Source organism: Podarcis bocagei (assembly GCF_964188305.1).
Source record: "Podarcis bocagei genome assembly, chromosome: 12".
NCBI lineage: Eukaryota > Metazoa > Chordata > Lepidosauria > Squamata > Lacertidae > Podarcis > Podarcis bocagei.
The window spans coordinates 28,104,430-28,128,361 of NC_138137.1; the positions used below are offsets into that span (position 1 = coordinate 28,104,430).

Below are 23,932 nucleotides of genomic sequence, written 5' to 3' on the forward strand. Positions count from 1 at the left end.
TGTGTGCAGTGTCCACACGACATTGCTGTCCTCAAAATGCTAGCCCCTCTTCAATCCAGATTGACTCCTTCCAGGAAAATCTGATGTTAAAAGTACCTGTCACCCATGACCAATTTGCAATATCTCAATGTTCATCTACAATATTAAGACCCCATCTGAAATCACCCTGAATATTTGTTTAATGTTATATCTGATTATTATGATACCAGAATACTAAAGCATATAATAGTCATGCTCTTGTTGAGTTCCTTATGTTTGAGGAAAGAGATGCTAATAACTGTATCTTTCTTTTTGCACAGTACCTTTCTTTTGCACAGCACATCCTAAAACATCTTCTAAACTTCCACAAGGTAAAAATAAATAAAATGTTCCATCCTAGAATGGGAATGCTCCTTGATTTCCAATAGTTTGTGCAAATGTTTTCCCAATACAGGAGAGAATAGGAGAGTCCCTACATAAATGTGTGGGGAAACCTTTGGCCCTCCAGATGTTCCTGAACTACAACTCCCATCAGCCCTAGCAGGCATGTTCAATGACCATGGGAGTTGCAGTTCAGCAACATCTGGAAGGCCACAGATCCCTCACACCTGCCCTACTTGCACATAACTCCTATATGGAAAGGTTCAGAGCTTTCAATTGTGTCTGTGTCTTTGAGCAGAAGACACATTGCCTTGGGTGCTTCTAAAAATTACATCCTTGTAGTGACATTTCTCCACACTTGCTATGCTGCCATGATTGGTGCAACTGGATTGGCCTCCATTTCTATACAACAACACACCAGGAGTGACTGCTAGGGCTCCAGTAACACACAGAGGGCCACTAGCTTCCCAGTCTGGGCTTCAGTTATGCTCAACCTGTGGATCTGAAAATAAGCTCAAATATTGCCAAAACACCACAAACCTCCAAGCAATCCCTCCTTCTAAAGGAAACTAAACCCAGGTGAGCACTGTGCCCCTGAAGCTTCTCACCACTCAGGGAAGTGAGGCACAGGAAACAGTCCCATAATCCTAGAAGATGGAATAGCTTTAATTAGAAAATAAGGCATCCCGTGTCAATGTACCACAGCAGAACTTGGCGAAGTAGCTCTAATCTTCCTGCTATATTGTTTCAATACCACCACAGCAGTTCCTTAGCACATACTGGCACACTGGTGTGCACAATCCATAGTTACTACCAGAGGCTTTGCACATGGTGCACAGGCAAAGAGCTGATGTCTACATAAACATTTTGCAAACAAAAATGATTGGAAACATGGCTAGATGATATAGAGATGGCAATCTATTAACAAAGGAACATGTGAGAATTTGTCTTAAATGGAAAAAAAGTATCTGGTTTGAGGGTCTGGGAGTCAGTGAATAAGGGAGAATTAACTAACATAGTGGGGACGCGGGTGGCGCTGTGGGTAAAACCTCAGCGCCTAGGACTTGCCGATCGTCAGGTCGGTGGTTCGAATCCCCGCGGTGGGGTGCGCTCCCGTTGTTCGGTCCCAGCGCCTGCCAACCTAGCAGTTTGAAAGCACCCCTAAGTGCAAATAGATAAATAGGGACCGCTTACCAGCGGGAAGGTAAATGGCGTTCCGTGTGCTGCGCTGGCTCGCCAGATGCAGCTTGTCACGCTGGCCACGTGACCCGGAAGTGTCTGCAAGGAAATATTCATCCACATACATTCTTAGGGATGTTCATAATATTCAGGAATAATTCAATGATCAAAGTAAGCCTTAGCATACTAATCATTTGTTGCTATCTGGGGAGGTGACAGTTAATTTCTTGCTCTCTTTGTTACGGTTGTTAAACCTTTTTGTATTGCTTATTGTTTAGCGTCAAAACAATAAAACATGCAACCTCTAAACCCAATATTTGGGAATTATAGCTGTACACAATCCGCTGAAAGCAACAGTGCTTATGTGATCCTTGTTGTGTTCTGCATTTAAATTGTGTGGCCTTAAGTGTGATGTGCTACACTTTTGCTAGCTGTCATTGCCATTACAAAAAAAGCCTTAACAACCAGCTTTCGGCCTGCCTTCCATCTCACACCATCTTTTGAGAGAACCAATATTTTTACCCTTCATTTATATTGTTACCTTGAAGTTATTTATAGCATATGATTGTGCTTCCTCCTCCAACCACCAGCTTTTTCATTTAGAGACTATAAATAGAGATCCCTTAATCCCCATGCACATGCTTTATCCTCCTGTCTTTTTGCAACTCTCTTCTGTATTTTCAATGATTTTTCTTCATCCTTATAAAAGTACCTGGACCTTCTGCAGAAATATTATTTTTTAGCCCCGAAACAAATATCTCTATAGCACAGGAAAATAAAACAACAACAAAAGCAGAGTGTTCTTTATATCCATGAAGGTATCATCGCAAATGATTTTTCCTGGTATTCTGGATATAAAATGAACCGTTCTCTTTCAGTTTAATGATGAACAGTTGGTTCTCTAATAGGATTGCTCCTCTTACAGAAAAAGAGGGAGAACATCCACATCACATTGACCTATACTAGTGGGTCGCATCCTGTGTCGTCCATCTGCTTGTGCAACAGAAATTCACTGGCCTATTAGTTTCTCTTCTCTACCTCCAGCCCCCTGTATCCCCCCAAATCAACTCCTAAGGGTCCACCAACCATCTGGAGATGATGGTCCTTTTGTGCAAGCGGAACATGCTAATTCCACACAGGATCTCATTTAGCAATATTAAGGTGAGCTCCAACTACGTCATACACAGAAAAGACTTGGGTCTAAGTTAGTCATACCCATTAATTTAAATGGGTCTACTCTGAGTATGACGGCTTCTGGATTCAACCCATAACTGCAATAGTAATAGAATTTACTTGTTGCTCTACAGACTACCAAACACAAAAGGGATAGATCTCTGCCCTAAGGAGTTACATTCGAAATTGAGGGCAGAAAAGGAAGAATCCTCACAAATGATATGTACAAATGTATTATACGTGTGCACATTTAAAAGTTAAAAGTTCTATCTTAAACTCTCATGGGAAACAAAGCTCTATTGGCATGAAAAAGCAACACTTTTCTAGGAAAATTTATGTGACCATTTTTGCAAGTGTTATGAATAAAGAGATACACGTCGCCCACACACTCTTCTGCATAAGTCAGCAACAGCTGAAGCAACCTCATTTACACTTGGCTTATTTTAATCTGATTGACATTTAAGAAATACTGAATGAAACTAGTCTTTGTACTTCTCATAACCAGAGAGAGAAGTTTCAATGGTTCAATAGTGGCTTTTTAAAATCTGCAATTTATCACATTTCACTCATTGATAGGACGAATTGAAGGAAAGAATGAATACAGGTGTCATTTTTATTTTATTTTTTTGCATTGCTTACTGTAAAAATGAATTGAAATGATATGGAAACTAGGGTAGTTCTTTTTTGGGGGGGTGGGGTGGGATGGAGAGTCAACCATAATGACCAGAAGCAGCTCTTCCTATAATGATATCCATTGAATTTTTTTGTAAAAATAATAATGCTTAATTGTGACTTCTATGAAGACCCATACAAAACCCCCGTCAATGGGTAATCCAAAATAGATAGGCATGCGATAACCCCGTGTCTCCATGGTCATTTATCCAAGACAAACTGCTGTCACCACCCAGTGAACTATATACTGCAGTAGGACCCTCCTTAAATATGCTAAACTGTGCCAATAAGAGGCAAAAACAAGGAGTGAGTTATATTACCCTGGAATCTGCCCAGTACAGAATAGATCAAGTATTTGGAACAACCGTTATAGTTATTTAGAAAACCCTTATTTCCTTCACAGGGGTACAATTCTCAGAGTAGTTTAACAATCAACCCCTCCTTCCAATGAACTCTGGGAACTGTAGTTCTGGGAGGAGAAGGGGGGTCTCCTAACAACTCTTAGTACCCATAATAAACTGTGGCTCCCAAGAGGAAGTCATGACTGTCTAGACTGGTATGATACAGGTTTAAATGCATAGTGCTGATGGCAGACGCGCCAACCCTCAATCTCTGTTGGAAAGGGGCCAGGGCACCTCAATGTGAAGGAGCCCGGTGTGCATCTTGCATGTTGCGGCTTCAGTGGCCTGCTCCTCCAGGGTGCACAGCCTTCTCTAGATGACATAACGTGCGCGCGTTGCTCACATGACATCACACACGCATGATGCTTGCTGCACGTGTGATGTCACATGCACACAATGCGTGCTGGGCCTCCCCAATCTTGGGGTCAACCTGCTGCCTCTTGCAGATGGGACCCTTCTGAGAGGCATTAAATACATATGATTGTAGAATTATTTTATGGGTTACCAGTCTTGAAAGCAACCTAGGTCTTGAAATACGTCTTTGCAATCTGTATCAGCATCCCCTTGATTTTGTGGCTTTATTTCTATTAAATTATGTACTGTATTGGCATCAAATTTAAATTAGTCAAAGTGTTTAAGATGTAGTTTAGTTCATATACCAAAACCTAATAAACCTCAAATTCGTATTACATTTGAAGTGGGTTTTTTTTTTTTACCAGAGTATGCTACAAATACTGTAGTTTACTGTTGAAGTCATTCACCTTGCAGTGCTTAGTACACTTTTAATAGGCTCCTGTATCTATTTTAAAACCCATTGTTTGCTAATCATTTGTGAGAAGATCCACATAGCACTTGTCTCCCAGAACTGAGAAATTCAGTGCAGCGCTGAAGAAACTGTGTGGGGTTTCACCTGTTCCTGTCATCGTGAACATATCTCTGGCTTGAGATTTTCCTGTTCCTCGTTTTACATATTTTAGCAAAATGAGTAAATGTGCCACATTTTTGGCACTCTTTCCCCAATTCTGTTGAACAGGCTTTTATGCTATGGCTGATGTCACACTAAAACAGATCTCTGCCCGTTCTGTATATCTTTGCGGCATTTGTCTCTGTCTGGGGTGTTGGTACAGTGACCATCTGTCCTCCTTTACAAAGGACAGGCCTCTTTCTGAAGAGTTGCGTGTTTCAAGTCCTGTTTAATGGTAAAGAACCATAAGGGAGAAAATTGACCTTGAAGTTGTACCTGAGCAGCAGGCTGAGAAGGTACAAAGGTAAGTAGGAACAGATTGGTGGAGAGAAGAATTAGCTTGCTAAGTCAGGTTCTGGCTAGAATGCCCTACTAGAGCAGATACTATTTCTAAGCAATATCTATGGCCATTATGTTGAAATTAAGGAATGGGGTAGAAATGTGATTGAGCTCACATTTTAAGGTGAACTTAACCTAATTTGCACCTTCCAAAACAATATGCAAACCAAACCACAGCCATTCCTAAGTCGGTTAGATAGGATTTGTTCCTTATATAGTTTTAGGTCTCGTTTTATCGCTGTTTTATATTTGGTTTTAAAGTTTATTGTTATTTTCTTCTTCTTCTGTGTGTCCCTACTGTGTAAAAAGCTACAAATAAACACAATAAGCCATCAACATCATTGCCAACATCCTTTGATACTTGCGCTTCTCTGGATTTTGCAATGCAGTTCTCCAGCCAAGTAATGCATATAACTAGAGTGAAGTGTGCATATTAGTGAAAATAATGCACTATATTGGAGAAAATCGCTCTGAAAAATGCGCGTATTGGTAAAAAAATGCATATAAAGGTAAGAGAACTTTGCACTGAAATGCTGGTGAATCTTCATGAGGGCTTTTTTTGAAATAAAAAATCCCCAAACTGTTGTGGAAGCGTGGGGAACTGAATTTAAGATGGGGGAAATGGCAAAATGGTCATATTTGCCCATCCCTAGTTGAAACTGGAGGCAGGTGAAGAATGGAAAAGCATCAGAAAGGATCCAGATATGAGTCTTCACAGCTGGACCCAGCAGGTTTATGAGCTGGCTTGGAAAGTTACATACACACCAGATTTCCCTCCCTGGGATTTGGCAGTTTTCCCTGTATTTCCTTGCTCCTTTCCTAGAATGTCCTCTTATTTTCATGTCAATTTGCCCAAATTTGAGTTACCTTAAATTAGGACTGTATATACTTGTGCTTGTCTTTATCCATGGAGTTTTCCTGGCAGGGATACTGGAATGGCTTGCCGGTTCCTCCTCCAGGTTCCTCCTCCCGTCTCACTGCGGGAGGCAGTGGAAGACAGGAGTGCCTGGCGTGCTCTGGTCCATGGGGTCACAAAGATTCGGACACGACTAAACGACTAAACAACAACAACATACTTGTGCTTGAGTGGAAGTGAATGGTATATGCTGTAGTTGAATATTTGTGTCTATTGCTGAATAGGGTGCTAGAAATTTAATCTGACTGGTTTGTTTAATTGTATGATTGATTGTTATATGATGGTTAGGAAGAGTTGATTTATTTATTTTTTGCCCAATTGTCAGTTATGTTATATAATTGATTTTCATTTGCAATATTTTACTTTCTGATGTTTAGAGGCTCTTTTGTTTAGTTTTGAATTTCCCTTGTGTTTTAGTAACTGATTGTTATGTCTAGTGTTTATTTTGTTTTATAGAATGAAGGAATTCCATGGGTTCTTTTGTTGTTGTTGTTGTATCTGTTGTTTATTTAAGATATTTTAACCAATGTTGTAAGCACTGAAGAGTTTTGATGAAATGTAAGTGGTATATAAGTTGTGCAAATAAATACTTGGACTAGATGATCCTTGTTGTCCCTTCCAACTCTACAATTCTATGATACTATCATATAAAAACAGAAAAATAAATAAAAAGTCCTTTTCCTGTTAACTTGTTGAGAATTTCTTCTACACTAGGCAGGTGAATAATGTTCTCTTATAATTTTTATTCTTAGGTCTTGGATCTACAAACATTCTTAATTTCTTATTTCTCAACTTGTCTCCCTTTATTTTCAACTTCAAGCCTCACGATAGCAAATTGCTTTCTTTTGATTTGTTATAATTTTGCATTTTGGAACCTGGTTTCTTAATCTTTCCTCTCATTTGTTTCCATCAAGAGCTGCAATTCATATGATATGATATCATTAAACACAGATATAACCCTGAGAACAAATATGCACCTATCCTCAATAGTCTTTTTTCCTTTTTTTAACAAAAAAAGTCAGTACTTTTTGTTAATCTGAAAATGCAACAGTGAGGAAATGCCTCAAAGAAAACAATGACAGCAAGTAATGAATCCATCTTTTAGGTATACGTTACCTAAATAAATATACATTACCTATAATTCTTTTTTGCTGTTTATATTCATGAAGTCTCACTGTGGTAATTTTCATTCTCTCCTCCATCACTTGTGTGCCAAGGTATGAATGTTGCCATTAAATTATTCATCACAGCACAAATTCAAGAAAGCTTGTATTTAGAGGAATCTTGTGTTTGCTACTCTTGTAATTTGAATACAATTGCATGCATTTTACGCAGCTCCCAAGTAATTTTTTTACAATTTTGTATAGGGCTGTCAAAATAGCAGTGCTCGTGTCTGTGTTCATGATTGCTTAGTAGTTCCATATTGAGCTATAAAAAGCTAAGATCAGGTTGCATAAAGTGAAAGTAAGGATGAAACAGGCTTGTAGAAAGCTGAAAGCCTGGTCCTATGATCAGCTGAACTTGGGCAAAAGGACCAATTTTGGCAACATTATTATTATTATTATTATTATTATTATTAAGCAACTATTATACTTTTAAAAGACAACTGAAGGCGGCCCTGTTTAGGGAAGTTTTTAATGTTTGATAACAAATATTAATACTTTTTAACATTTGGTTGGAAGCTGCCCAGAGTGGCTGAGGAAACCCAGCCAGATGAGTGGGGTATAAATAATAAATTATTATTATTATTATTATAGGACCTTGATCGGTTTTCCAGAAGTATCTGCATGCTCACCTGCTCCTCCCCTCTTTGAATTCAATTTGATTATATTATTTGACTAAGAAAACAGTGCAGGTAGCAATAGAAGCAACCAAGTGCCACCCATATTATTAGCAAAATGCCAGTGTTGTTGAAGTTTCATGTTGTCTTCATAGGTAGTATGCATAATATGCTCTGTATTTTGATATTTTACCATTTTAATGTACACTTTTTTAATCAGATGGTGATTTATAAATATTCTTCATCTTTATTTATTGCATTAGCCGTGTGGCCATAGCATAATATACATTGAGATAACAACATAAAATAGGGGTGGGGAGGTAAAGGTAGATATCGTCCTGGGCGATTACTTTAACAAACAAACAAACAAAAAAAAACTGTTGAGGCTGGAGGAGGACCATTAAAGGGTCCTTCAGCTCCTCAGATATGTCCTAGTTCGATTGTCCTTGTACAATAAGGCTACTTGGGATTTCGTTCGGTTGTGCGGCGTATCGACTGCAGCTGTGGTGTTAAAGAAGACGTTGGTGCCGCTTTCCTCTTCATCACACTAAGCAGGAAGTTTGCTGTCATCTCGGTAATCCAACAATCAGAATCCTGCAGAAAGAGGGACACTATCCAAGGCTGGATTGGGAGATGAATCTTATTCACTAGGGGGGTTAAAAACCGAGATCTTTCATCTGTCCAGTTGGGACAGAAGAGCATTACATGGTCCATAGTCTCCAGGGCCGTGTCATTACAAGAGCATGTTCTATTTGCAATGGGAACTCTGGAATAACGACCCGACAGAACTGCTGTAGGAAAACAGTTGAGACGGGCACAGGTAAAGGCCCTACGCTTAGCCTCCGAAGAAATTGTGAAGCAGTATAGAGGGATCCCTTCAGGGGGTGGAATAGCTAGGGCTAGACCTGAACACGGTCCTCTTGCATAGGAAGCTGTGTTAGAAAAATCAAGTTGCTGTAGTTTCTTTTTAATTAGAGGTAGGGCCGCCGGGCTGATACACTCTAAGTTAAGGACAGTTTTACAGTTCAAATTGAGAAGAGAGCGGAATTTGAGGTTAATTGTAGTTTTCCAAGGAGAATTATGAATATCTCTTAGGATCAGATTGGAAAAACCACCTCTAATTCGAGCATCCGATGTTAGTAGGTGGAAGCTGTAGGAAATGACTCGGCTCCATGCTCGTTTAACAATTGAGGACTGGGCGAACTCGAGTCGTAGGGCTGCACCTGAGACACATCTCGGGATGCCGGAAAGAAATCTCAGAAACATATGAAGTGGGCGATCCAAGTTACCTGATATTGCTGTAGTCCATACTTCGCATCCATATAATAATTTTGGGACAACTTTGGCATTAAATATTTGAATTGCTGCTGGAAGGTGTTTGCCGCCCTTCTGGTGGTAAAATCGGACAATGGCGTTAGAGGTCGTGGTTGCAGCAAGAAAAGCAGATTGTAGATGGGTGGTCCAGGAGAGATTATAAGTGAATATTACGCCTAGATATTTAAAGGCTTTTACCTTTTCTAAGTAGCCACCTGTAAATATTCTTATAAACCATTTACAACAGCTACAAATATCAAACAGACGTGTCCTTATTTTCTTTATTGGCAAAAGAAGCTCTCCTAAAATTTCCAAATGCTTCTAACAGTGTCTCAGTAACACTACAACAATCCTGCAAATTAGGGTCATATTTACAATATTCATATTACAGATGTGGCGGTGGAGGGTCAGAGATATAGCTTTGCTTAAAAGCAATGTAGCAAGCTGTTGCTATTAATAATAATATTTACACTATACCATCTGCGTTCTTGGTACTTTGCAGAATGGTATAAGGGTGGGGGGAGAGATATTTTTCTTTCCTGTGAGGTTTGCAATTAAATTATTGATGGTAGAGGGAGCAACTGAGAGAGGGATCAGAAACTGGAAAGGAAAAACAAATTTCACTTGGATGATGTGACCATTGGGAACTTTTCAGAGTTTTTCAGAATGGGTGAGACATGGATGCTGAAGAATTCTGATGGAAATTGAAAACTAAGCAGAAGTTGCTGCAGTGTACGTGTTTGTCTGTGGTCAGGAAAATAAATCAGCCAAGGAAATATAATCAGCATTGATTCACAACATTGCTTTTAAGTCTGCAAAACATATAAGTATTTAATGACTCTTTTTTGCATAGTTTTGATGTTTCCTGTACAATGAAATGAATGTAAGATATGCAAATAGTTACACATCTTATGTTAAATAGTGGGCAGCCAGATGAATTATGTAGTATTTGGCAGAAACCGAACTGCAGCAGAACAGAAACAGCATTGGTTGTGATGGGTCCAAGTTGAAATGTAAATCATCACCACCTTACCTCTGTGGTGAGACATAATACGTCACACAATTATTATTTTATATTTGTGGCAATTTTAAAATACCATTTAGGTACTGAAGGAGTATGTAAGTGCGGTAGCGGCCAGTGTGGTGGGGCACAGCTGCCCTCCTGACACTGGAGTTGCTGCTGGTTACCATGAATGGGATAAGGGCTGGGGTGGGGCATGGCAAAGATGAGGTTGGGGCTGCACAGGTGTACTGCTGGAACCAATCCATCACATTGTGCCATATTATGTCCTCCCTCTCCTTCCCTCTCACCCACTCCCAACCAGGTAAACTGCAGTGGTAACAGTGATGAGGAGGCAGCTCTAACCCATCCCACTGGCCACTGCTACGTAAGTTAAAATACAGCTCAAACTCTGTATTTTGAGAGGGGTTTTATTTTATTTTAAAATGTTTACTGATCCATTCCTAAATAATGTCACCAATAGACTGTGGGTAAGAAAGATGTTGAAGCAATGAGATGAATACAATATTACGTACAGTGCTTTTTTTCTAAAAAATGTTTAGGGGTACTCTCATTTTCCTACTTATATTGAAATACTGCCCCTCAATGACGCCAAACTTAGATTCACAAAATGTTTAGGGGTATGCTTACCTTTGCGTCCCCCCAGAAAAAAAGTAGTGATTATGTACTTAGTTTCTACTGGGAATGACATCTATGACGTAAAGTCAAACACAAGGGAAAAGGTGTGCCCCCTTGTCCCAGAAGACTTTCCCCAGAAAGGCCTACCAGGCGCCTACAGTAACATATTTTGGTGTTAAGCGAAGACCTTTTTGTTCACTCAGGCCTTTTAACACCTTAATATACATATTAAAGCCAACATTCATTATCTTTTTAGTTTCTACTCTTGGCAGTATTGAGCACTGTATTTTTACCCCCCACCCCACCCCATTGCTTGGTTGGCTAATCTATTTTGGGTCTAATGGCCACTTTATAAACATTTGAAATAAGCAAATAAATCCAATTACAGTCAGTGCTATTTTTCTAGAAAAAGAGGTGTCAGAACTCACTGTGAACACCTCCCTTGTTGTCTTAGAATGGCAATGGCGCCTACCTGAGAGGGGCCGGAACCGAGTTTCAGCTGAAAAAAAGCCCTGATTACAATGCACACCTAATGACACTGCCCCTTATAAGGCAGCAAGTTGTTTTTATTTATTTGTTAGTTTAAGGTAGCTGAATATCGCTTATTTATCTGCATTTCTAGACAGAGCACATAAAAAAGCAATCTATAGAAAACGGGACAACAACAAAAAAAACAGTAAAAAAATAAAAATTGTAAAACCGAAGACTACGTGAAATGCTAACTTTTTGCTCTTGGGGTTAGTGAATTTCCACTAGAAGGGTCTATGCTAGGAATTGGGAGGGGAGGGAGCTGTGTGTATGTGACATTGCTTAGGCTGGATGCAGAAGTCAACCAAGGTGTCCCCTAAAAATAGGCAATGGACATATCCCTAGTCATCACCGTTAGCCAGGATAATGTGTTCTTTCTGACAGCATATTTCAATTTGGTCTTCTTCCTCTACCCAAATGGGAGTTGAACAGCTGGTATATTTCAGTACACATTGTTGTTTATTTTGTGGTGTGGTTGCTTGTTTTTATTTTATTTTATGTTCTGTAGCCTGCCGTGCTATCAGTGTTGAAAAAGGGTGGGTGATAAAAATTTAAGTGCATCCCAGCATATAAAGCTGGAACCAGTTTACCCGTGAGACTGCCTTACCCAGTATGTGCCCACTCGACTGCCTCAATCAGCGGAATGGGCGCTCTTATGCATACCACATAATACCCATAATACCACATCTGTAAGAACTCAATAGTTTAATGAGACACTTTGGAACTCCCTGCCTATTGATATCAGGCAGGAGCCTTCACTGTATTCCTTTCAGTGCCTGCTGAAGACATTCTTATTTAGATGAGCCTACCTGGATGTTTAAAGGGACGCGGGTGGCGCTGTGGGTTAAACCACAGAGCCTAGGACTTGCTGATCAGAAGGTCGGCAGTTCGAATCCCCGCTACGGGGTGAGCTCTCGTTGCTCAGTCCCTGCTCCTGCCAACCTAACAGTTCGAAAGCACGTCAAAGTGCAAGTAGATAAATAGGTACCGCTCCAGTAGGTAAATGGTGCTGCTCTGGTTCACCAGAAGCGGCTTAGTCATGCTGGCCACATGACCCAGAAGCTCCCTCGGCCGATAAAGTGAGGTGAGCGCCGCAACCCCAGAGTCGGCCACAACTGGATCTAATGGTCAGGGGTCCCTTTACCTTTACCTTTATCTGGATGTTTAGAAAGTTTGCAGGGGTTTCGATTTGTTTTAGTCTATTTTATTGCAGTCGTACCCTGCTGTATGTTTTAAATTATGAATATAATTTTTTAAGTGATCATTTTATTATTTTACCTTTTTTGTAAATCTCTGAGGGTTTTTTCTGCAGTCAGGTGGTATGTAGATAAAAAAGAAATTATGCAGATAGATGAATCGATAGATATATAGATAGATACAGGCAACCGCTTTAACATATGTGTTTCTTATACTATGAAATCACTTTTAGAGGCTTCATAGGACTATATATATATATATATATATGAGAGAGACATGCTTACAAGTCCTTACACATTGTCATCATCAGCCAGGATATTGTGTTCTTTCTGACAGGACATTTCAATTTGGTCTTCTTCCTCTGCCCAAGCAGGAGTGAGCTATACCCTCGGGCGTCTCATTTTACTCTAAAGCAGTGGGGATAAAAGGGTTGTCGCATCTGCAACCAACACACGTTTTGGAACAATATCGCTGTCCCCTCAAGAAGCAGTTATCTTTGCGCTGCTCTGGCAGCAGGAAGGAATCTGTGGTTTTTCTTGACTGTTACTCTTCTCTATTTAAACTACTAGAAATAACTCAAAAATGACAGAATGCTCCCTCTATAAATAATCATTCCGGTGTAGAGTTATATTAGGAGGTAACTCAGATGGTATGATAACGCCTAACCAACTAATCTTAGACCTGTAATGCCATAAGATATAAATAAACGAAGCTAAGAATAACTGACCCAGAGGAGTCAGGCTGTTCTAGAGGACTACGCTGTAGATCAGCATCCAGTATAGAATAATTCCTGTCAACTTATTTCATCAGGGCGTCTCTCCCTCCTTCCCTCCCTCTCTCTGTTTTCCTTTAAAGAAAACAATGTGAGCATGTAAAGACATGGAGAGAAAAAATCCAGATAATAAATGCAACTATCCCTGACCAGTTTAACTGAGGTGTTTTATTATTAGGGACCAGCAAAGCAGTTGAAGAACATGCAATGTAACTGCATAACTAACACTTTCTATAATTTGGTATACCGCTTCAATGGTATTTGTACAGTAATAAATATCAATGTGTGTGCATTTGTATCCATGACATGCACAGCTACTCAATACCCATTTATAATAAGCAAGCGATTTCCCTCATTCCCCCCTTAACGTGATACAAAACAGAAGAAAAGGAAGGACTAATGGATTACAGATTATGTTCAAAGGATAGGAGTAATGCTCAGGAATAGCACTGTCGTACTTTGCTTTTCCACACATCATTCCTGTGAGATAGGCTACTGTTTTTACTGCAGTGGTACCTTGGTTCTCAAACTTAATCTGTTCCAGAGGTCTGTTCCAAAACCAAAGTGTTCCAAAACCAAGGCAAGCTTTCCCATAGCAAGTAATGCCAAGCGGATTCATCCGTTCCAGACTTTTAAAAACAACCCCTAAATCAGCAATTTAACATGAATTTTACTATCTAATGAGACTATTGAGCCATAAAATGAAAGCAATAACCAATGTACTGTACTATAAAATAAATAAGACAGTATTGTAGATGATAAAAACTAAAAAAAAAAAAAATTCTTACCTGCACTGATGATAGTCACTGTTTATCCATTTCTGCAGTCACACAAGAAATCAGTAGCTGAACTGGGTTCCACACAGTCACAAACACAAATTAACCGAAAAAGCCTCAAAAAACAAAAACGCAAAATAAATAGCAAAAACAGAAGCACCAAATCTGTTCTGGAAGTCCGTTTGACTTCCGAAATGTCTGAAAACAAAGGCGCAGCTTCTGATTGGTGCAGGCACCCTGGAAACAATAGCCGACAACCACATCGGATGTTCGGCTTCTGAGAAACATTTGAAAACCAGAACACTTACTTCCAGGTTTTCGGCGTTTGAGAACCAAGGCGTTTGAATACCAAGGCATTTGAGAACCAAGGTACCACTGTATTCCCATTTCACAGGCAAGGGAAGCAAAACAGCATTCCTGTGCTCTGCTATAGGCCCCTCAGCCCCACTTATGCCTGTGAACTGAAGTGCACAGCACTGCTGCTTAATATGCTGAGGGGTAGCATCCTGCTTAAAGTGTACATATGTGAGGAATACAGGCTTCTTGGGGTCTAACTACAGATTTTAACGAAGTTCCATGTTTGGAATTCCCAATGTAATTTTCTTCTTTGAAAAGCAAGGGTTGCAGATTTCCCTCCACACCAGTTCCATCACTTAAATATCACCAAGGTTTGGAGGAGCAGGGAATTGCTATTAGCCTTTGAAGGAAAAAACACTCAGAACCAGGGTTTTTTTTGGGGGGGGTTGATATTCTCCCCGTCCCCTTATGGCTCATCACAGCTCCAGAATGTGCTTTGGCCTTCAGCTAAAATCCAGTCACCTGTAGCAGGGATGGGAATGTTGCTGGACCAAACTTCCCATCACCCATGCCCATGGGTCGTGCTTGCTGGGCTGAAGGGATACAGGCCACATCTGGAGGGTCATAGGTTCTCCAGCCTGTGATCTATGCAGCAGTCTACAGGAAGCACATATGCTATGGCAATCAAAACACATCATTTTGCAAAGGTTTCTTCTTTTCTGTTTCATTCAGGCTTTTTCTTGCTGGGGGTGTTGGGTGTGGGAGGGTCAGGGGAAGGGAGAGTTGCTCACTAGGCCTCTGCATGAGTCCTGGCCAGCAATATACACTTAGCCAGGCTTAAGTATAGCCATCTCCCATGCCGTAGAAGGTTAGCCCAGTCCTTATCCACACACAGATGGCACGCTATTTAGCTTGTGTAGTCATTTCCAATTCTTGTATTTATTTAATTTTACATACTGTGCTATAGCTAAATAAATAAAAACTTTGAATGAATGAACAGAAAATGAACTGGAAAGGGGCTAGTCAATCCATCAAGCCGATGGCCACACGGTCCCAGGTAGACTGAGCAAGGTGAGTTGCTGCAGAGCAAAGTGGTTACAAGGGAAGAACTCTGCATGAACTCTCCTCTAGGACTTGCCATATCAAGTTGCCATCAAGTCAGTTTATCCTAGGCTGCATCCCAGATAACAGAAAGAATAGAAACAAACAAACAAAAAGCTCAGCTCCTCGACATAAAATTCGAAAATATGAGTCACAAAACCAAGCATATTCCTAGGCAACCACTATGGGAGAAAGTAGTTATCTGCTATCAGCCCTATGCCTTAACACATCTTCCACCACCCTTTTTTTCCTGGTTCCATTAATAGACAGATGACTCTCTCCAATGAGAGGCCTTGTGATATATGTCTAGCAAGCTATAGCCATGAACAAATGATCACATCTTGTTTGGGAATATTGGCCGGGGGCGGGGAGGGGAGAATAAAATGTTAAACCAAACTTTTCTTGAAATTTTCCTTTTTTCCCAATATGAGTTTTCCTGCTAATAGCGTTAACAATAAAAGAGGTTGTATTCAGTTCGGAACATTATTAAGGGATCTACCACTCCCCAGTGTTTTGTATCAGCAACATTTTCTACCATTTTTGTAACTGAGAAAAGAGAGGACACATGATGCTCATTCATAAATACTGCTGCTTAACTTGAATGGGGATATTTTCAATGGCACATGCCTGGAAATATCTATGATGGGAGCATGTGCATTTGGGACTTTCTCCGAATGGCTTGGGTTGAAAAACAACAACTCCAGATTGTCTCACAAGTGGTCTGTGTGTGCAGCCTTGCATAATGCAACATGTTTAAAAGTGCATCCTATAGGGTTTTAATGGCTCTTGGTTATGGCATCCTCACTGGGGGGCCCTAACCTGGAAGAGAAAAATACATGCAATCTGAGAACTATTTGACCTTCTTAGATATTCTGTGCAAAGTGAAAAGGGTAGCACTATTAGGCCAATGGGGCCCTTGCTGGTCTTTGCCAACCTCTGGGACCAGCCCTGATGTGCAACGTATGTGCAGTTTTGAGACCCAAGGAATAAAGCTGAATAAAGGATATGTGCTCAGCAGTTTACCAACCTGTTGAAAAAGAGACTGAAATAATAAATTGGCACAATGAAATGTGAGGAAGAGGACAAATAAGTACTTAACTTGCAAACAGCAGAAGCGAAACAGCATCTCTGGATGTCTATGTGCAGCAATACCAGGCAATAATTGTCACAGCAGAATAGTGGCAAGAAAAATACTGCACCTCACTAAGAAGCACAAAACTGTGCATCTGAAAACCAGGTGGATGGGTTTCTCATGAGCCTGGGCAAATTCAAAAAGTGCCTTCTGTTTGGTCAAATGGAGTGAAGACAATTGCAGAGGAGGACATATTTTTAATAGCTTGGCTCCTCCACTTGAGCCATTTGCTTTTCTGCAGTGTGGTGACCTGCGGTTGGATTGCTAAATCAGTCTGGTCAAGTAGCACAGCTAGGGCTGGCCCTCAGGTCTCCACTCCAGACCCCTCACCACTGCTCCTCAAGACCATCAGAAAACAGGGGCAATGGCAAACAAACCTGGTGTCAGCATGCCAGTCACCAGCCCCACCCTATGAGCTGACACTGATTGCCACAGCATCCTCTATCTATTAATTTTCTAAATGCTTTATCATCAGGGGGCAGTGGCCAGCCAGGCAAATATATGGCTACATATATGTTATCATTTTTTGCTTTTAAAAATCTATCATCATTTTCTAAAACAAAATAGGGCTTCTTCCCAGGTAGATGTGCTTAGCAGCAAGGAAGAAAAACAACATTTTACTCTTATACTCCATAAGTGGTGCTATGACTGAGATCAAAATGCAAAACTGCATATGCTCAGAGACTTTCTTTTCTGCCTCTTTTAATTCGGGTTAGCCAAATGATTTTGTTCTGACATATCAGGAAGGTAAGAATGACTGTAAAGCATGGAATGGCAGTGTGCATGGGGGAGATAAATGTTAATTGGGTGCTTTACAACAAGTAAGTGAAGAAGGCCATAAGTTGAGCATCTAAAATTACCTAGGTGCACTACTGATTTGGTGACCCAACCATCTGCACATACTCTGGTCACCCTCCAACCCTTTTGCGATTTGTTTGAATAATGTCTCAGAATAGCCCACCTCACAGGGTTGTTGTGATGATAACATGAGGAAAGGAGAACCATGTGTTTCACCTTGAGCTCCTTGGAGGATCACTGGGGTATCAATGCAGGAAATAAACAAATATCAGCCATGGACGCCAATTTCATCTTCCTACAGTGCTGCAAGCCACCCCACCCTTTTCTCTGATGTTTGGTCTTGCTAACTTACATTAAGTTATACACTGATGCAACAATCCTGAGCCTAGCTATCTATACCTAGACCCCACACATTCATGTGAGTGACAGAGAGAGCTAAGGGAGAACTGGGTGCAGCACAGCAGCTTTTTGAAATAAACATTTAAAAAAGAAACTAGTATCTCTCTCTATCTTGGTGGAAATTCATTTTCTGATCCTTGAGCTAGTGGGTGTTGGAAACTGTTACTCTCTAGCTTTTGTTTTCTTTTTACTGAAGAACTTTACCACCTGATTTTTTAAAAAACAAAATAATAATGATCGCGTCATTATTATCACACAGTAACATGCAGGTGCCTTTATTTAGCACCCTTCTAGAATGCCTTATTCATAACCTGATTTCTGATTGCTGCCTCTCTGGTTCATCCCATTCATAATAGGTGCTGCAGACAGAGAGGGAGGCAAATGGAGGAAGCAGTAATTAAGGGAATTCTAGAACTGCTGCTTCAAATGACAGCAATATTTCACGAGCCTCGTAGCCTCAGAAACTCCTGTGACAGTTTAGTTTGTGAATGTGTATCCAGTGCCAACCCATTCCGTTTTATTTTTTAAGATTGAGTCGTCTGAGCTGAGGAATGCTTGTACAATTTATTTAAGGCTTTGTGACTGAAACAGAACCCATTTAGTATGCGCTTCATTTGTGCAAATTCCTAATTGTTTTTCGTGGCTGATGGTAGGTGGTGTAAATATGCCATGTTGTGTTTCTGGCTAAAGGAACTGTTTATCCACCACAATTAATGCACAGGAGAGAACCTTGCTTATGCAATCGGAACACTAGTCAATCTAGCTCAGGACTGTCTACACTGAATAGCAGCTCTCCAGGGTTTCAGGGGTATCCCTAGCCATACCTAGAGAGGGCAGAGATGGAACCTGGGGCTTTTTACCTGCAAATCATATGCACCACCACTGTGCTGTGGTCCCTTCCCACATCCTTAGTACATGACAAACTACAGAGCAATGTAAGCAATTATATCGTCCACCAAAGAGTGCGCAGCCATTCATGTGAAAGAGAAAAACAGCTCATTTTTTTGAACACACATCCATACAGAAGCAAGGCTCACCAATTTCAACGGATCTTAGTTTTGAACCAAGTGCGCATATAATCATCGCATAAGGTAAACAAGATGAACCAAGTAAATCCTAGCATTTGATGGTTGATGGATTCACTATCAAAGCTGCCAACTTTTCACTGGCCTGGTTCGGAGGACTTAAGTTTTAAAACAGCCTGGCAGGCAGGAAGTCACCATGGAGATAAAGTGAAAGGAACTGCTGTGGGGTCCTGATATTGTTATCCAGAGACTCACACAATCAGGGTCAGGGAAAAAGGATTCGCTCCAAGGCTTTCTCATCCAGGTATCCAAACTGTACATCGTGAACATAAAGGAGCATGTGGAATTTTAAGTATGTGTTACATGAAAAAATCCATTAGATTGCTGGCACCTGTGGTCAAAAAAGCACAGGCAATATGCCAAGTCCCTTGAAATTCCTTGTGACCAGATGGGATGCACATACCCAATCCATGAGCTCTACACTGAGCAGACTGGAGCCCTCAGCGCGCCATGTCTGCCTGGGTCTCTTCCAGGACAGACAGGGAAAGCAGAAAGCATGCGGTTACCCAGAAACAGCAGGCAAGCATTTTGTCAGTTGCCAGGCAACCTTCTCTACATGCTTTCTCCTGCCCCGACCTCCCCCAGATGAGGGCTGAAGGTTCTTGATCAGCTGTGTAAGCAGAATTGATAGCAGCAGCCAATAGTCAGAATACCCTGGGACCTACTCTAGGTTCATGCTCTTCTAGCTGGTGGCCTTGTTGTTTTCACACCACTGCTTCCTTAGTGCCTCCTTGCTGTTTGGTCCCCTTTGCTTCACCAGATCTACCTTCCTGAAATCCCTGCTGTGCCAGCTCCACCACTGCTTGCCTATCAGGACCTCTCTTTCTTAGGCCCTCCTAGTCTGTTGACGTGTTTCCCCTTCAGGTCTATCTAGTGTCAACACGGACTGGCAGTAGCTCTTCAGGGGTTTTAGTCTAGCTCTAACTGGAGATGCCAGGGATTGAACCAGTTGTTCTACCACAGAGCTATGGCCCTTCCTAACTCTCCTTTCCCCTCCAAGTGACATATGTACACTTTAAAAAAGGACTATTCGAGTGGACACAAAGACCTTGAGGATAGCTCAGTCAGTAGAGCATGAGACTCTTAATCTCAGGGTTGTGGGTCTGAGCCCCACATTGGGTAAAATCTTTCTGCATTGCAGGTGGCTGGACTAGGTGATTGTCAGGGTCCCTTCCAACTCTACAATCTGACGATTCTATGATTCTAACCCCACAAGGGTCACACCCTTAAAAGATTCATTGCAAGAGGGAGAGAAGGGCTGGCTATAAAGACCTAGAAACTTTATTATCCCGTCAAGCCGTTCCAACAGATGACAATACGTAGAAGAGCACTGGTCAAACATTTAGGGATCATGCAACTTTATCTGTTGTACAGAAGAGATGATTTTGGCAGATGATGATTCTCGTGTCACAGGCCTCCAGGAGTTTGAAAAGCTACACCTGCCCAAAGTCCCTTTTCCATACATCTGTTTGGTATAGGAACCCAACAATGTAATCCTAATCATGTCTGCTCAGGAGCAAGTTCCACAGTGTTCAGTGGGACTTGCTCTCAGGTAAGTGGGTATACAGAGGCGCCAGCTTGTGAGGGCAATGGGAGACAGGGGATGTGCCATCCACAATGTTGGGAGAAGCCAGAGGCAGAGCCAAACTGAGCAGCTGCACAGCTTCAATGGCTTCTACTCCGCCTCCGCCTCCTCCTGGCACTGCCACCAGTGGGAGGCTGCTTCAACACTCCTTCCCCTCCATGGCAGGAGCAGGGGGAGCTGGCCACTATAGCCACTCTGTGCTCGGCTCTACGCTCTGCCTCTGTACTGTTTGGACACGGGGGCACTCCCCACCCCCAAAAGATTGGGGCCCCAAGGAGCTGGCGCCCCTGTGGGTATAGGAGTGCAGTCTTAATGTTGAAACTTTGCTCATCCCTAAGGGAGAACTTTCTTAGCCTATGATAAACCAAGACACACCAACAAGTCCATAAGTCCCACAGGGTCCCAAAATGCCCGTGTACCCAATTTAGTTTTCGAAATGCCAACTCGCTCCATCCCCAATTAAATATAGCAACATTGCTCCCTATACTGTCAGCGCACTGGCACATCAAGCTCAGTACTGTTTACACAGAGAGGCAGCAGGTTTTCCTGGTTCCAGGCAGGAGTCTTCCCCACCCCTACCCAGAGATGTCAGGGATTGAACCTGGCACTTCCTGCATGAAAAGCAGACACTCTGCCACTGACCAACGCCAGGCACTCCCCTCTTTTTGCTATGAATTACTATCTGCACAACAATTATCACCACAACCTTTGAAGAGGGGATGGGCAGCTGTGCACCCAGCAAACCTGCACCCTCAACAATCCAGGTGCGCCTTTAAATCTACATCATACACAGCGACAATTGTGGAGCCAGTGGAGGGCATGCACTGCATTGTGCTCACCTTCACATGGGGAAAGGTCCTGGTGCTTTAACAGAAGCCCAACAGGCAGAAATCAACAGGTATAACCATTCCCTAGCATGGGAATGCAGTGATGGATAAAGCTTCAGCTACTGGTTTCTACCTGCTATGCATTAGTTAAAGGTACAGAAAAGGGTACTTTAAAAATGCACATGGCACAAACCATAATTTGAACCTACAAAAAACAAGGTGGGAGTAATTAGGAAATAAAAGTGTAGGCTTTTCAGGGTTCTCACTACAGCATGCTTCCTACAGTTCTTGTTCAAACTGCCCAGCTGAGCATCCCCTAAAGATTCCAATGCTATGCTTAGTTTTACTTATAAAACAGGAAGGGCAACAGATTATCACATATCCTATATCATAAAATCCCATAGAGATCAACAGGTGCCCTGGGAGTATGGACATTGTAATGGGCAGGCTGTCAACCAAACATTTGTTTCCTCTCCATTAATTAGGGTTGCAGCCACTTGAAGGCTTGAATAAGATTATGCAACTGATCAGACATTTCAGATGAGCAAGCCTTGCACGATTTAGAATGAATGAAAGGAGTTATGGCATGAAAACGAAAAACTTCATTGTGATTTAAGAATCAGTACTGTACCACTGTAGCACCACACAGTGCAAAGCAAGTACTGTGTCGTGTATTCGGGAGCATTTATGTATTTCTCAATTTATTAAAATGTGTGTCCAAAAACAATAATACTTTTCCTATGGCCTCATCAGCTTCTGTGATTTTTACATACCATGCATTACAAACAGGTGGTTACAGAAGCCAGGAGAGCTTCTAAACATGGAGAGGCGGGTAGTTTCAACAATTTGGTAACTGCATCTTTAAAACACCTGTTCACTAGATACTTTCAGCGAGTCATCGCATCTAACTTTCACTTCAATGTTCCCAAATGTGTTTCAAAGCATGGAAAGGAACTACAAATCTGGTACAAACAGATGCACTTAGAACCAAGCTTACAAGGCACCACTAGGGAATCAGAAAAGCATGCTAGCAGAAATCTTTCAGTGTCTGTGATTTCAGAGATAATATTACAGAAGACAGCTTTAAGCCTATTTGCACCAGATAGGATGAGTTACATCTTCCAATTCTTAGCTGTTGTCCACTGGTAAATTCCACTCCCTGCCCCCCCCCCCAAAATGCTGAGAAAACCTGAGTAGTCCTAGCAACTGCAATAGAGGTCTGAGCCTGTACAGGAAATCAATTTTTAGGATTGCAAACAGCTACCACAACCCTAAGCCTCACTGGTTCAGATGGTATCTTACTGTGGTTAGGAGTGCAGGCTTACTTCCAAACAAAAATGCTTCATAATAAAACCACCCCTCAAGCCCACTGTAAGCAAGACAGGAAAATGCAAAAGAAAGAAAATTACTTTCTTTTGCTTAGAAACTAGCATTCCCAGAGGGGCAAGAAAACACAAGCCACGAAACAGCAACAGAGGAATATCTCGGAAGTAATACTGTGGCAGAGCTCTTAGCTGAACAAGGAGCTGGATATAAACGAAAGATGCAGACGTAGAACTCAAATTCTTGACAGGTTCTGTGTATGTGGGTATATAATACATGCATACATATATTATATATGGAGACACACACTGTCACACACACATATGCAACTATCTATCAGATCGAGAAGCTGAGTCAGCAAAGAGCTTCTTACCTGAGCTGATCATGCTGTGCATTCTTTGCTGAGCCAAGAGCTGGTCACGTCCCGAAACTCCATCTGAGGAAAAACACGATTCACTCTCGTAAATTGTCTGCAGCATATTCCAATCAGACTGCACTTCTGCTACATGAAAGATTCATCATCAACCGTTCAGAGGCGTTGGAAGCGACCCCTTCTGCTCCTGCTTCCTCCTCCCCAGGATGAGTGGGGTTTAAAAACCCCGAACCAAAAACTATACTAAATGGCACTAAATTACCAACACGTGCATATGTATACGTATAAATGAAATATTTCTATACACAGGGTTTTCGTAAGCATCAACTATGACAGCAATCCAGTTTAAAAACCATTTACTCTGCTGCAGAAGCTTAAGGCACAATGATTCACAGGTATTATTATTTTTTTAAAAAAAGAAAATAAAACTGTTGATTATTTTGCACCTCTCTAGTTGTGTTAGCTGTGCTCTGGAAGCCAAGAGCAGGTGGAGGAGGGATATATTTCTCCCTCAGGTTATTCTTGGGAGTCGAGTGAGAGAAATAAAACCACTTAAAAACAAAAACAAGCAAGCACAGTTTCTAGGGACTTGACTCCCTAGGGGTTTAAGTTTCAATTACTCCCAACCCTGGCAAGTGATTCTGTCTCTGGGTCCTCTTCCTCCTCCTCCTCCTCTTTGATTGCCTGCCTGCCTGCCTGCCTCTCTCTCTCTCTCTGTGCAAAGTTGGCCGGAGCTTGTGAGAGCTCATTTGCATACGGATCAACAACAGCCTGGCCCACAGGCAACAGAAATAGAACAATGGCTGGCCTGAGCCAAAAATAGGTCAAGCATGGCCAGATGATTGGAGCCTGCATGAATGCATTTAAAAATACCTCAGCTCACCCAGCTGGCCATTCCCTGTCTTTAAAAAAAGCAAAAAAGCTGCAGGTCTCCAGCGCGATCCCCTCCAAAGCGATTACCTTGTCCTAATGCCAAACCTGCCTCTGTCTGTATTATGTGTT

General features: G+C 41.5%; 1 protein-coding gene across 7 annotated transcripts in view; it reads right to left on the minus strand.

Moving 5' to 3' along the window:
- HDAC9 (histone deacetylase 9) overlaps positions 1–23,932 on the minus strand; it is a 487,438-nt gene that overhangs the window by 248,708 nt on the left and 214,798 nt on the right. For 5 of the 7 annotated variants that reach the window (XM_081164394.1, XM_081164395.1, XM_081164393.1 and 2 more), the window contains one exon: positions 22,931–22,993. In XM_081164394.1, coding sequence (XP_081020520.1) covers positions 22,931–22,993 — 63 coding nt within the window. Of the gene's footprint in view, positions 1–22,930; positions 22,994–23,376; positions 23,540–23,890; positions 23,913–23,932 lie in introns of those variants that run through there. The other 2 variants (XM_081164398.1, XM_081164397.1) reach the window with 2 other exon arrangements.